Below are 14,084 nucleotides of genomic sequence, written 5' to 3'. Positions count from 1 at the left end.
TGATTTAGCTAATTCCTTAGACTTTCATTGAATGAGGAAACTCAATATCAAAGGAACACCTTAGCATTATGGTAAACTTCTGCATCAGTACGAAATCCTTCAAGTTAACGCATGTCAGGTGTGCAGAAATCCTTCTGTACCATTTATTTCTGCTCATTGCATTCCAGTGTTATTGATATGTTATCAGGAGACTTGCATATTTACAAAAAGTGTTATCAAGCGTTCCCGTTCCTCTTGGGAATGTCCCAGGAAAAGCAGTCTGTATGGTGAATGGAAACCAGCAGCTGCCGGCTACAATGGCCTAAACTCGCGAACAATGGCGCATTTCAGAGCAAATGTGTCATATGTTTACACCGACGTGAAAGTGGCCTAAACACAGACACTGATAGCGCTCGCACACCACACATCTCTCGCGACGAGATCTTGCCACATATTGAGGCTGTATTTACCACGTTAAGCAACAGCTTTTGAATAGGGCTTGATAAGCAATCAACAGACCGGCACTTTTTATGCGAATATTCTGATGAAAGAGTTCGCATTCGTGTTAACAGCCGAGCATTAACATGAACAGGTAAAGCTATAAAATCCGCACATCTGATTGCTAGAGGGGGACGACGTAACCAAAATCATATATCATAAAATGAGTCATTTTATAGCACGGTAATGGTATGTTTCACAATATATTTATTTTTGCTAGAAATTTATTTCATTTCATTTATTATTTCAGGAACTTGTCAAATGATGAAACACAAGTTCAAAACATTAGATGCGTGCAACTTTGATTCAGAAAGAGTAAGACTCGTTTAAAACTTTTGTAAATCAGCTAGCTATTTAAATGGATATTAAATAATTTTAAGATGGAAAAACAACTTGTAGCTATTTAATTTTACAATTGTAATGAATTAAGACTAATACATTATTAGATATAAAAAATTAATCAATTTATTACTAACAAATTAGTAATCCTGATATTATTGCCAAAACTTCCAATTATTAAAGTTTATAACAAAAGACAACAATAAAACTAACATTATAATTGGAAATGTGAACGAATTTTAAAACGGAAAACCAATGTTTAACATTTAGCATGTTTCTTATTTTTGTTTTATTTTATTTTATTTTATTAATTTTATTTTTTCAGTAGACTCATGAAAAGCACAACTTGAGTTTGACATGTAGCAGGTTTATTCAATTATTTTTCTCAAACCAATATAACAAATAAAGCCTAAAAAAAGTATTAAGTCTAAACACTTAAAAACTAAAAACAACTTAAAAATGTTTTTAAAGTTAGATTCATTCAGAAGTTATATGGTTGGACACTAAAAAATATTTTATTTATTTAATTAAAATAATAGACTTAAAACAATAGATCAAATTATTCCAAACAAATAAATAAATGCACATCATTCCAAAAAATATTGTTAATGGATGCTTGAGTTCAGATACATGCAGAACTTTTGTAATTTGTGATTAGATTAGATATTGAGAAAGTATTTGACATGTAGCGTCTTTGTCTCTCGCCCCTCTCAGACTCATCAACAACCTTCCTCTCAGCTCCAAGCACCACTCCCCCTGCTGCACCCCTCACAGCCTCCTCTATCCCAGCAGCCCCTGCAGCATCAGCAGCATCAGACGGGACCACGGCTGCCCCCACGGCAGCCCTCCACGGCTTCACCCGCCGAGACCGAGGACGAGAGCCGCTGCAAGAGCCGCCAAGGCAACCGCATCTCCATGGAGGCGCTGGGCATCCTCCAGAGCTTCATTCAGGACGTGGGCCTGTATCCGGACGAGGAGGCCATCCACACGCTCTCGGCACAGCTGGACCTGCCCAAACACACCATCATCAAGTTCTTCCAGAACCAGCGCTTCTACATCAACCACGCCGGCAAGCTGAAGGAGCCGCCCCTGGGCTTCCCCTCCAACCACAACAACAAGGACGAGGGTATGACGGACTTCAAGGAGGGCGAGCTGCTGACCGAGCTGGACGAGAGCGTGCAGACCAACAGCACCATGTTCTCCATTAAAATGGAAGAGCACCTGGCGCCCGAAACACACGCCATGGGACAGGCCCAAACTGAGCAAGAGGCGAAAGAGTAACCGACGGCTTTCTTTTGCTTCTGGTTTTAATCTCGTTCACTCTTGTCTGTTTTCCATGAGCGAAACTGTAAGACTTTTTACACGAGACTGAATAATACAGAGATGATTGACTTTCACAGTTTTGTAAAGCGTGGATTATTTCACCGTAAAGACTCGTGCAGCGTTTCAATAATCTGCACAACCAAACAAAATGTAAAAAGAAAAAAAAAATGAAAGGAGTAGGTGACTCCTAAATGAAAATGTTATTTCCTTTCAAGTGAATGGCGACTTGGGCTGTCAAGCTCCGAAATGCACAAAGACATCATAAAATGAGTTTGATGAAAATCATTTTTCATCTCTGTAACTTAAATATTTAATTTTATTTTCTTAAACTTTTTATGAATGGTTATTTTCGCAGTAAATACAACTATAAATATGTATTTTATTTCTCACACTTCTCTCCATTGTTTTTTTTCTCCACTTATTTCTTTTTTATTATTTATTTTAAATTATTATTTTCTATTCATAACAAATACACCATGGTATGAGTAATTTTATTACCACGTTAAGAGTATAAATATCACAAGTTGGTGATCCAAACTGCGTTGATGGCCCCAGTTCTCATTCACTTGCATTATACAGAAAAGAGCGGCCAGGCTGTTCTTCGGAAGTCACTTTCTGACAGAATTTTCTTGTTTGTGTGAACCATTCCTTCAAGCAAACAGTATGTTGCTGTGGATATTTGCTGACTGCACTTGTTGTCTGTTGTTTTTACACTGATTTTGAGCTACTGATTTAAAAAAAAGGAAAGTCGATGGAGTTTGATAGACTTTGATGTTTACGTATGTGATGTTAACTGGATTTTTTTAATGCATGACATTGGAGAAGAGAGGTAGACAAAGGCCTTAATGATGAGGTACTGAGTCGAGCACTGCTGGCTAATGAGTTCTCTTTGAGAGACAGAGAGAGAAAGATGTCTCCGTCTCTGGATCCCTACGACCTGCAGGTAAACCGAGGGAAAACGGCTCAATCTTATTTGGTTTGAAGACATATAAATATATATATATAGACATATATTAATTGTAAAAAGGTATACAGTCTTAAAGAAACTATGCCAACAAATGCCTTGTACTATATGGCACTGCCGATGTTAGATTATTTTGCAAACTTTGGTCACTGTAAAATCCTGGATTCCCACAGTTTCAAATGTGAATCACAAGCATCGTCTTGCATTGTCTATTTTGCGTTCTGATGTTATTACGTTTGGGGAACGTTTGCGTTACCCGGCGCTTTTTGTTTTACTTATCTTTTTCTATTTATAATTGTAATTTTGACGGGCAGTAAAATCAGAAGTGTCTTAACGTTTTAAATGGAAAATGTGCTTTAACGGTTGCCTAAAAAAAAGTGCTGTATGTCAAGCAACTCATGCTACGAGCTTCACGATTCATCTTGTATGCAATTTTTACTATCATGCAAATAAGCTTAGGTAACCTATAGAGAACACCTTAGAGAGAAAAACATATGCAATTTGTGTGAAATCGATGTTTGCAATGTGTCTTCCTTTGGTTAACGATCCAATTCAAAGCTATTCCTGTATAAATATGATGTATAAAAAAGTTGTTCTTTTTTTTATGAGTTTATTGCAATGAGAACACCAGTTATTTTGTTACGACTGACTGTTTTATAAGTGTTTCTCGGTTTCTTTATGCAGAAATGTTCTAACTAGGAGTGGTTACTGATTGTTAATGACACAATTAAACTGTTTGTATTGTACTCCGAATCTTTGCGTTAATGTGCATTTCGAGAATATTCCAGTCAGACGAGTGCTTCTACTGTGAGGAAACTCCTGGGCGGAAGGCGGGATGAAGTCATATTAGAAGCGTGTTTAAGGGTAAATAGAGGCAGGTGTTAAGGCCCTGTTAATGAGCTGATCTGCAGGGATTGAAGGTGTAAAGCTGTGAGTCCCTATGAACTCCAGGTGAAGCTCTGAGACAGTATGGAAATCTGGCTCGCCCATATGGAGGTAAATCATCGGTGACCTCTGTGATCACGGGTTGTCTGAAAACATCACTGTGGTGTTTGCAGGCATTTTTAGAAATTATGGAAGCAGAAATATCCTCCTTTGTTTTTTTTTTGACTCCAGGAGGAGGGTAAGTTTAAATGGAAATAGCTCTAAAAACAATTCAACGTACTGCACAGTAAATGACTTTGTTTTCCTTTTCTTAGAAACTCTGTATATGCATATACATGTGTCAGGAGAGTGTGTACATAACTGTAATATATGAAACACGGTAAATACACAATTTTGCAGTTGTGCGAGTTGTTTGCTAAACTGAGCACAACCGTTTGTTGTCGAACTCACAGCGGTTCATTATTATTTCAAGTGGGGGAAATAACTTTTTTTTTCTTTTAAAGTATGTGAAGTTAAATATTTCAATGTGTACTGTACACTAGCAGGTAACAAATTTCATGAAAATGTTAAATAAAATTCCTTACACCATAGAGGCCCTTGACTGAAATGTGTTCCAGTGACTGACAAGCTTCTCCTGTTTGTATTGTAGATCGTAAAATTTCATCACAGTGAAATGAATCTGATGAGATCACTTGAATGTTCTTAATAGACCATTTTTTTTCTCACTTTTCACTACAACCCCTAAAAATTAATTATGATTTCAGAACATTACACCACATTAAGATGTTTATTAATAGCAAAAACAAATCTGCATAATTATCTTTGAAACAAACTACTATTTCCTACTATATCAAACAATTATATATATATATATATAAAGCTAATTGCCAAGGTATATTTTCTCATTTTCATTTAGTTCAAATTGAAGTACTAAATTAAATAAAATGAATATATATATATATATATATATATATATATATATATATATATATATATATATATATATATATATATAATTGATATGGGCATATTGAAAAAAAAAGAGAAAAATTTGCATAATACAATTCATTTCAGAAACCTTAACAAAAACTCTCTTTTATAGGGTTTCACACCCATAATATATTTATTAAGTTAATTATTTTTATTTTCAGATAATTGTGATATTTATTTTCTGTCACAAGTGTGAATGCAACACAAAATATACTCTGTTTGTTATTATTGTATCATTATTACATTATAAAAAAAGACACACAAACCATTTTTCCAATTATGTAAAAAAAAAAAAAACAACAACAACAAAAAACACCTGAATTAGACAATCCAGATGTTTAACGTGGTGGATGACATCTTGGAATTCACATGCAGGAATTTAGCATATGTAGCCTACAGTAAACATGCTACATACTGCAGAAAGACATATATTAGTATGCTTTTCTTTTCTCAGTATTTTACCTGGAGAATAAATGAAGACTCAACAGGTTGACATGATAATGGCAGGTTTTGCCTCATAGTGGGAGTATGCAACATTCCCCCACCAGCCCTTTGGGACTGCACAGTAAATCAAACAGGAAATGCAGCAGAAACACTAATAAAGGTATTATGATGTGATCTTTATGGAACTGCTCTGTGAAAATAAGTTCTCTGTCTCCTTTCACTAACTCAAGCTTCCCAGCTGTTGGTTTTCTTTATAAACAGAGGCCACATTAGGTGTGATATGGGCTCAATATTGAGATCATGCTGCCCATGTACTTTCTTAACGAACGTTTTTGGTCTTTTTTTAAAGAATTTCAGTGCATCAAGTGAAATTAGACATATGACATATTCTACAAATGACTCAAATGCACAGGAAACTCATGCAAATTATTTCAATATTACAAACTGATAGGCTAGAGAGAAAACAAGAAGAACTATTTACACTTTTAAGCCATCTGATAAGGACTTGAATGCATTCTGGGATTATGATACCTCTTAAAGAAGTGTTCATACTGTATTTACAGTGATAAGGCAGTCATTTCTGACATGAGTGACAGCATGCATTGGCTGAAGCAAGAAAAAAAAATAGATCAGCTTTCTTTCTTTCTTTCTTTCTTTCTTTCTTTCTTTCTTTCTTTCTTTCGTATAAAGAAGTGTCTGCATAGGTGACGTTTGTCATTATCATTCGTTGTTGGTGTTACTGAGATCTATAAGTGTTTACCATAATAGCCTGGCAAAAATGAATTCATTATAATATACTTGCATGATTGTCTACAAATCTTTGAAATGTATTCAGAGTTTTATTTCATGTCATTAACCTTGTAAACTTCTAGATGAAATCCAGTGATTGCTTCATCTGAATGTCAAGCTGACCAGAGTACATCTCAAAAGACAGATAGAAATGCATCCTGTCATATTCAGCTGTATGTTCAGGGGTTATTGATGTAATGCTTCAAATGATGTACAGTTATTATAAATTGCTCCATTTTCTTTTTCAAAATCTGGGACATTGAGAGAGTCTGAAATCAGCAAACTGCCTTATGTAGGGCTTCTTGAAACAACCTTATGGATAATGTGTATTTTTGTTTACCCTTATATTTAAAGTCTACTGAGTTCTCTCTTATGCTAGTTAAAGTTACATGAAACATCGTTGTTAAACTAATTTTAGCGACGTTTTGGAATTATTTCTTGACTTTACCAAAGATAGCACTGGAAAAAAAAACATATCTCTTATAATAATTGAAACATCTCTATGTGTTTCATTTTATGACTAATAAAACAAGCTATTCAATGCCTGACTTTACCAAAATTAGTATAGTATTTCATTTGATCAAAAACTTTCTGTGATTTTTAATTATTTCCATGTTGAAGCTGTATGTTTCCAAGATCTTTTGGATTAGTCAAAACAGAATCTGAATTCGAATGTAAATTCACGTAAAAACATCTATATGTTTTTCATGTTATGATCACTAATAGTTGGATTTATTTAATACCTGAAATTGCCATCTTTTAGTATCAGTTGTTAGAGGTGGGGTAGGTGATTTTCCAAAACCCTTTAGAAAACTGATTGGGGCCTAGTAGCATAACAAACTTGTAGCTAATCAATAGAAAGGGGCGTGTCTACTCATGATGTGGAGAGCGTCAAGTGCACAGGACGGATGTTAGCTAAGCTAAAGACAGAGATGGTGGATAAAAATCAAAAGAGAAACATTTTGTCACTAATCACCATTTTTTCAGCCAGTATGGTATATATATATATATATTTTTTTTTTGGAGAAGGCAATACATCTCTTGCCTCCTCAGAGAAAGCTGCCCTGGTTTGTACGTGTTGCTGTTGTAAATAGGAGAGATGTGTTGAACAAGTGAACAGCAGTGGCTCTCAGCACAGCTGGATGGCCTGATAAAACCAGAAGAGCCATCCAGTCCAAACAGCCTGATAGATTCAAAGCTAGCGCAGCTCCTCTGAGCAGACATCTGAAGAGGCAAGAGGGCAAAGGCAGGCTGGACTCAAAACCTTACTCAGTAGCCAGAATCTGTCAGCTCACCTGCCATGAGTTACATACTCCAAAACTGCAAATGAGATGCAAACTGCTTTTTTCAGTGTTATATGTACTGTGCAAACATTTTTTCATGCATGAAGAGTTCAGATGACATACTGCGTTTGTCAAAATGTGCAACCAATACTGCTATTTGTCATCTTTTATTTACCCCCGGGTTGTTCCGACCTCGTTTTTCTTTCCTCCGTGAAACACAAAGATGTTGCATATCGTTTAACATGCCACTATTAAAAATTACTAGACAGTATAAAGTATGCAGTGTACAGAAGAGAGTAGGCAGTGCACTAGCGTTCCATTCTGAACGCAGCCGAGGAGTGTAATCAGATTCAGGTGGACTCGGGAGGTCCAATCAGATTTAAGTCTGTGGCCTGATGACTAATTAGATCTGTAGTCTCTTGATCAGTTACTTCCAAGCCTGTGGTCTCTGCACTGAACGAGCATTGCTCAGCTCAATTAACCCACCCCAAACTTGGCGCCTTACAAAAATAATCAAATTTAATGGTGTAATTGTGCAGCAAGGCACCATTTTACCCTGCTGTAAACCTATGCAATAGACTCAAACCTGAACAAAGCACTGATGACCCTCTACAAAGCAGGTCGGTGGAGATCAAGATATCATCATGCTCAATATTTATCAGCGACGATCTCAAACACCTCCACTTTGCGGCTAAATTGAGATGTTGCCAAGCAACCGCATGGTATAGTGCCAGGAGCGCAGCTTTACAGCGTCCCCAGTTGTGTCTTTTATCTCTTAGAAACACTAGACTGTCTGCCTTTTTCTGTAGAACACGTTTAAAGATGTCACACAAAACAAGCAAAAGCATACTGCGTTGTGTTCTGATGGCATAAGTTTATGTGGTGGTGTGGAATTGAGGTTTCCGTGTGTGCAAATAGTGGTTTGCCAAGGTCAATATCGCTTTTACTATTGCTTGACAATGAATAAAAAAATATTTTTATGTATTTTAGATGTAAACAAATATTATTGGAGTATATTGTATAAAATACCTTTTCACTCTTTTTCACAAATTTGTGGGGGAAAAAATCCTATAGAGTTTAGTCATATTTATAATTTGAGCCATATTTTGAGTTGTGTCTGTAGGAAACCACCTAGTAACCGTTCAGAGCACCCTAGCAACCACATACCTATATGCGAAAATATTGCAACACGTGTTATGAAAAGGCAAGCATAATGTATTTTTTCATACGTATCTACTTTAGTGTGTTTTCTTTTGTACATTCAATTACTTTGAAAATTCAGTGAGCTTTGCAGAAGCAGAGTTTTCTTTAAAATTAAGAATATTTTTGCCTAGAATGGGCGGAATAAAAGACCCTAGACTCACAAAGGGAGATTTTGAGCCATTTTTTGCTTGCCAGGAGGCAACCACCTAGCAACCATTCACAACACCCTATCATGTGCTAAAAACAACTTGCATAGCAACAACTGGGCATTGTGAGGCATGTTTGAATAGGCAAGCGTTACTCATTTTCTTAAATATACTTAAGTGTGTTTTGTGTCTTAAATTCAATTATTTTGAAAATTCAGTGAGTATTATAGAAGAAGACAAACACTCAATATGCTAACTTACTGGAGCAAAATATGAGTATTTTTGTCTGCCAAACAATATTCAAAAGAACAAGCAAAGAAATCTCTCACAAGCGAAGATTTAAGCCATATTTTGATCATATCATAGATCATATTTACATTTCTAAGTCTTGAACTTGGTGGTTCTGCTGTTGTTTATGCTAGGTCAGAGAGCTTTCAGATTTCATAAAAAATATGGATTTGGAACAACGTGAGGGTGAGCAATTAATGTCTGCTTTCTTTTTTTTTTTTTTTTTTTTGATTGAACTATCCCTTTAACTTTTAAAATTATTAATATTTTGGACTACATAGTTGCCATATTCTAAAAAAAAAATTCACATATCAACCCCCCCCCCCCTCTTTTTTTGCTGCATGTGTTTTGATTGAGCAAGCATTATGTGTTTTCTTAAATATCGTCTTTAGTGTGTTTTGTTTTGGAAATTTCCATTGTAGAAGCAGTCAAACCTGACAAGTTAACCTTTTGGAGTTTTCTTTGAAAACATGAATATCACTTTAAATGATTTCTTTGAAGATTTATGACGTTCTTGCTGTCAAGTGCTTATGTAAGCAGCATACACTAAAATCGAATGCTGGTTCACTGGCTATTTTTATTTATTTTTTTTCAGCAGGAATGGTTCAGGCGGGGTAAAATACTCTGAACAACACAACCATAGCCATTTACTCACTAGGTGTCCACTTATTCATTTTCAGGAAATTTAGCTGAAGTGGCCTCTTATTATCTGAAGTACTAATTGAACCTATTTTCCTTTTCGAAGCCTGTCTACCTGCATTCATTTTAAAGCAATAACTCATGGATGAGCAACACCACTCATTGGCAACCACTCACACTGATGGCTCCACTTATGTGGTGACCAAAACAGCAGCACCTCCCCTCAGTCAGATCACGAATCGCAGTGACTTCATCTCCATGTTATGCAATTAAATCACAGTCAATATACAGTTCTAACCTACAGTTTTCCTGCAAGTCTTGAATTTCTTATAGGCTGCAGGTCCTAATTCACAGATATGATTTGCATCAAGAAGGTCTAATATAAAAAGATGATTGCTGCAAATAGTTTCACAACCTTAAATTCAACATTAGCAGTAATAATGTTGTTTTTTCTTCTGTAATATGTTGTAACTTATGCTAAGTGCTAGTACTTGACTAAAACTTAGTTAATTAAGTTAGATATTTAAGTAATCTCAAATGATTTTTAAATTGTTCAAACAAATTGAATTGGAATGTAAGAAAATTAGTCATAAGTTTTCTTATTGGCAGTTTGAATAGTGAATGGGTGTGTTTTTGGTGGTGGGAGGAACCAATTTGGAGCAATTGAACGGATCACTTTATGTTAAAGTTAGAGGGGAAAACTATTTCAACATTGCAATTGGTTGCAAGTTTTTTAATGAAAGATCAGGGTCCTTAAGCAAAACCAGTAGGTTAATGAATACAGTTTAACTTTGTTACTCAAAAACCCCTATGATGTTCTTTGAAAATCGTTGTTTGAAATCCTTTTAACAATGCTTAATTTAACAAAAATCATTTGCCGAGGCATTTGTGAAATGGTAGGTAGCCTAAGTCGGTGGCTAAACCGCTAACATTAGAGCCTGACAGTCCTTTCTGCAGTTAATGTGACAGGCGAAATAACACTTCATGTTGGGCTTCTCACACCTGTTTGTTTAAACTATCAGTGAATATAATTTCCACCTGGATCTACTTTAGCCAAACCAAGACAAAACCACAAAACAGTACGCCACTAAACCAACCGCACACATGCAACTATCACCTAGCTAGCCATCATGAAGAGAGAAAAAAACACACATAAAAAAACAAACAAAGATAAAACCGGAAAAATGGTTTTAAGTGTTTGAATGGATGAAACAGCTGTGGAGGGATGAATAACTCGTTAGCTCTGTGCATTTTAAACCATTATACCCGCACCTCTCACCTAGCCTCATTTGCAAAAAGGACAGGATTGAGGTGCTAATTAACGTGATAAAGAGTTGAGCAAATCTGATGGTGGCGCTGGATTTTTGAGGGGAAAAAAATAATCTTTTACATCTGTATTCTCCAACACTCAGAAAGGTGTGACTTTCATGTTTAATTAATTAAACGTTCTCTTTAACTGTATCTTGACAAATACAAGCCAATTAGAAATGGAGGAGAAATGTTTGTGACTAATTAATGGTTGATTTCAGGGGGGGAAAAAGTCTAAAACTTGGAACAGATTTAACTTGCAACAGTAGTCTCACACCTGGATTTTCACAGCACTAAATGCTGATTAGCAGGAAAATGAACCATGGTGTGGTGCAGTTAAAGTGAAGCATCACCTCTCAATGTTTGAACGGAGATGAATAGGGCTAATTCAGCAGCTATGGGTGGGGCTGTCGCATTAATTGAACGCAGGCGAAACTCCAAAGGAACACATCTCTGTTTTGTGGCTGATTTACCTCGGCTTGTTTGAAGCCTGCTTTTAAATAATTACTCCTCAAGTGGGTTTGCTCTTGCTTGGGGGTTATTACAAAATAAAAGTCCTTTCCTTGCATTTTTTTTTTTTTTACAAATATTTTCAACTCTGTTCATGTGACTGTCATGTCAGATTTGCAGTAGCTTTAATGATCAGTTGGTAGGAAGAAATGCCAGAGATTTTAAAGTATTGTATTTTATTATTAAAATTATTTTATTTTTATTTTTTGTAGTGTAATAAATTTAAGATAGTTTATCATTTTCATTTTATTTAACTTGAAGTAAAAAAGAAAATGTTTTATAATTTTTTTTGTTGTTTTTATGTAAATTTATGATGTTTATGTTTGCATTTACTAGTCAAACTTGAGTGTTTAGTTTTATTTGTTGTTTTTGCAAAGATACAAAGAACATATTCATATACATATTTGTGAAACTCTAGTGATAAACCGAGAAATTAGCTAGCATACATGATTTAATTATGCCTTATTAGTAAGACTTGACATTAGACCTGAATCCTGTTATTTGCAACTTAAATAGACTAATTGGAATATGGCATGTCGGTCTTAATTATAAGATTTGTCCAGTTGTGTCATTTCAGATCAAGGAAAGTAGAACAACATTTTTATTACCTTGAAATTTAAAATGAATGAGATGAGGACTGGGTAATATAGTTAAGAATAATGTTTGTCAACCAATTCAATATATATTTACTTAGTTGTTACAATAATTGTCTCATAGTCAAATTGTTTGAAACTAGCATGACTAGTTCTTTAGAAACAGAAGTGCATAACAATAATGTGAATGTTCACAATGTTGTTTCATTTTATAGCCAGAAAAAGACTATAGTTATTTTTGAGCGGTTTGGTTATGTATTTATAGGGTGCAATATGTTGCACTTGCTTTACCGGAATATATATTTTTTTCTAATTTGTGCACAGCACATGTTGAAGTGCTTTAATATGGTCCCAGGAAATTTGATTTTTTTTCCCCCTTCTTTTTTGATGTATGTGTAAGTTTATATCCATCGTCACCCAATAGTTCATACGCAGTGCATAGACTGACAGAACAAAAGCCCAGAGTCATTAAATGCCACAACACACACATCAGTCTCTCGTACCACTGAATTGTTAAATGATGCTGTACAACATCATCATTTCCCTAACTAGACAGCTCCACAATTCATCCAGAGTGCATTTCTTCTCTTATCTGGAGCTGCGCTTTTCAGACACGTCATTTCCGAGTAATTCACACATGCTGAAACTCGTTTGAAAAGAGCAGAGCGACACAAATAACATCACCGTCATCTGAGGCAGGATATGCTCTAATAATAAGAGTCTGTCAGAGAAATTCACAGTATTGAGTACAAAACGAGATTTCAGCACGGCCATAAAAATGCCCTTTGTGCCTCAGCGTTTCCCACAATTCAAGCCGAGCAAAATGATCATTCTCTTGGGAACGGGACCTGTCGTGCTTTTTCAAGTGCTGAATGTTCAAGTCAATGAACTCCAAAAATAATGCAATCATACTTTCAAAAAAGAATTTCATATCATCTGCTCACACTTTAGTTGTGTTTCAACATCTTTTAAAATGGTGATTAGTTGATTTGAAAGACTTTTGGGAAGTTTGACAAGCTGTGGTGTGACATGTTATACCTATTTTTAAACCATTTTTCGGAATCCTTTCTTAATTGCTATGCATGCAAAGTCTTTATGCACTCATATTAATTAAGAGACCAAATGTTTTGTCTTGTTTTCCAGTCAAAACATGTATAAATATCAGATGCTTGAATTACATTTATTCTTTCAGAAAATATATCTTAAGTTAATTTTTTCTTACCCCACTGGCAAATAGTTTTTGTCTTGTTTTAAGCATAAACCTCTCTCAGTTCTGTGAGATTTATGCGTAAAACAAGAATTAAACCATTTGCCAGTGGTGCATTAAAATAAAAATTATTCAAGAGATGTCTTCTGATACTTCTTCACATTATATGCAGCTTTGCTTATTTTGTTTGAAGGATGTTTTAAGTGGAAAACAAGTCAAAATTACTGATTGAAAAAATCTTTTGCCGTGTATTAAAAGCAAAAAGGTGTTTAAACCGGGTCTAAAGACATACACCTTTCCTTATACAGTCATATTAACCTGCACTATTGATGTTAATTAAGAAAAGAAGTTCACAGACACATTGTGTGCCATCTAAACCCATTCAGTGGGATTCAGTTTTCAAGTGCATGTTTATATCACACCATGCACTTCTTGTAGAAGTGTAACTTTCAAGTCTGTGCACCGGTGCCATCGTCGTAATGAGCGCTAGCTGTTGAACAGGGGCCGTTCTGGCCAAGCAGATCAGCTCTAATCATTCAGATTTTAAAACCTGTGTGTTTAATGCACAGTCCCTTGGCTCTTAATTGAGTCTTAGAAAGCCCCTATCCGGTACGTCGCCTATCCTGCATACAAATGCATGACTTTCTATGTCAGCGCCATCTACAGAGGCAGTGTGAGAGCAGAAGGCGAACGAGG

At 35.5% G+C, this 14,084-nt stretch overlaps 1 protein-coding gene across 6 annotated transcripts in view; it reads left to right on the top strand.

Moving 5' to 3' along the window:
* The window catches only part of LOC127974770 (DNA-binding protein SATB1), a 55,475-nt gene extending 50,897 nt beyond the window's left edge, over positions 1-4,578 (top strand). For all 6 annotated transcript variants that reach the window (XM_052578272.1, XM_052578268.1, XM_052578271.1 and 3 more), the window contains one exon: positions 1,531-4,578. In XM_052578272.1, the coding sequence (XP_052434232.1) occupies positions 1,531-2,097 (567 nt within the window). In that variant the 3' untranslated portion in view covers positions 2,098-4,578. The remainder of the gene's footprint in view (positions 1-1,530) is intronic.
* Positions 4,579-14,084: the final 9,506 nt, after the last annotated feature.

The sequence above is a fragment of the Carassius gibelio genome, chromosome B16 (assembly GCF_023724105.1).
Source record: "Carassius gibelio isolate Cgi1373 ecotype wild population from Czech Republic chromosome B16, carGib1.2-hapl.c, whole genome shotgun sequence".
NCBI classification, from domain to species: Eukaryota; Metazoa; Chordata; class Actinopteri; order Cypriniformes; family Cyprinidae; genus Carassius; species Carassius gibelio.
Note: the sequence above shows the minus strand (reverse complement) of the source record. Positions and strands in the feature narration are given on the sequence as shown.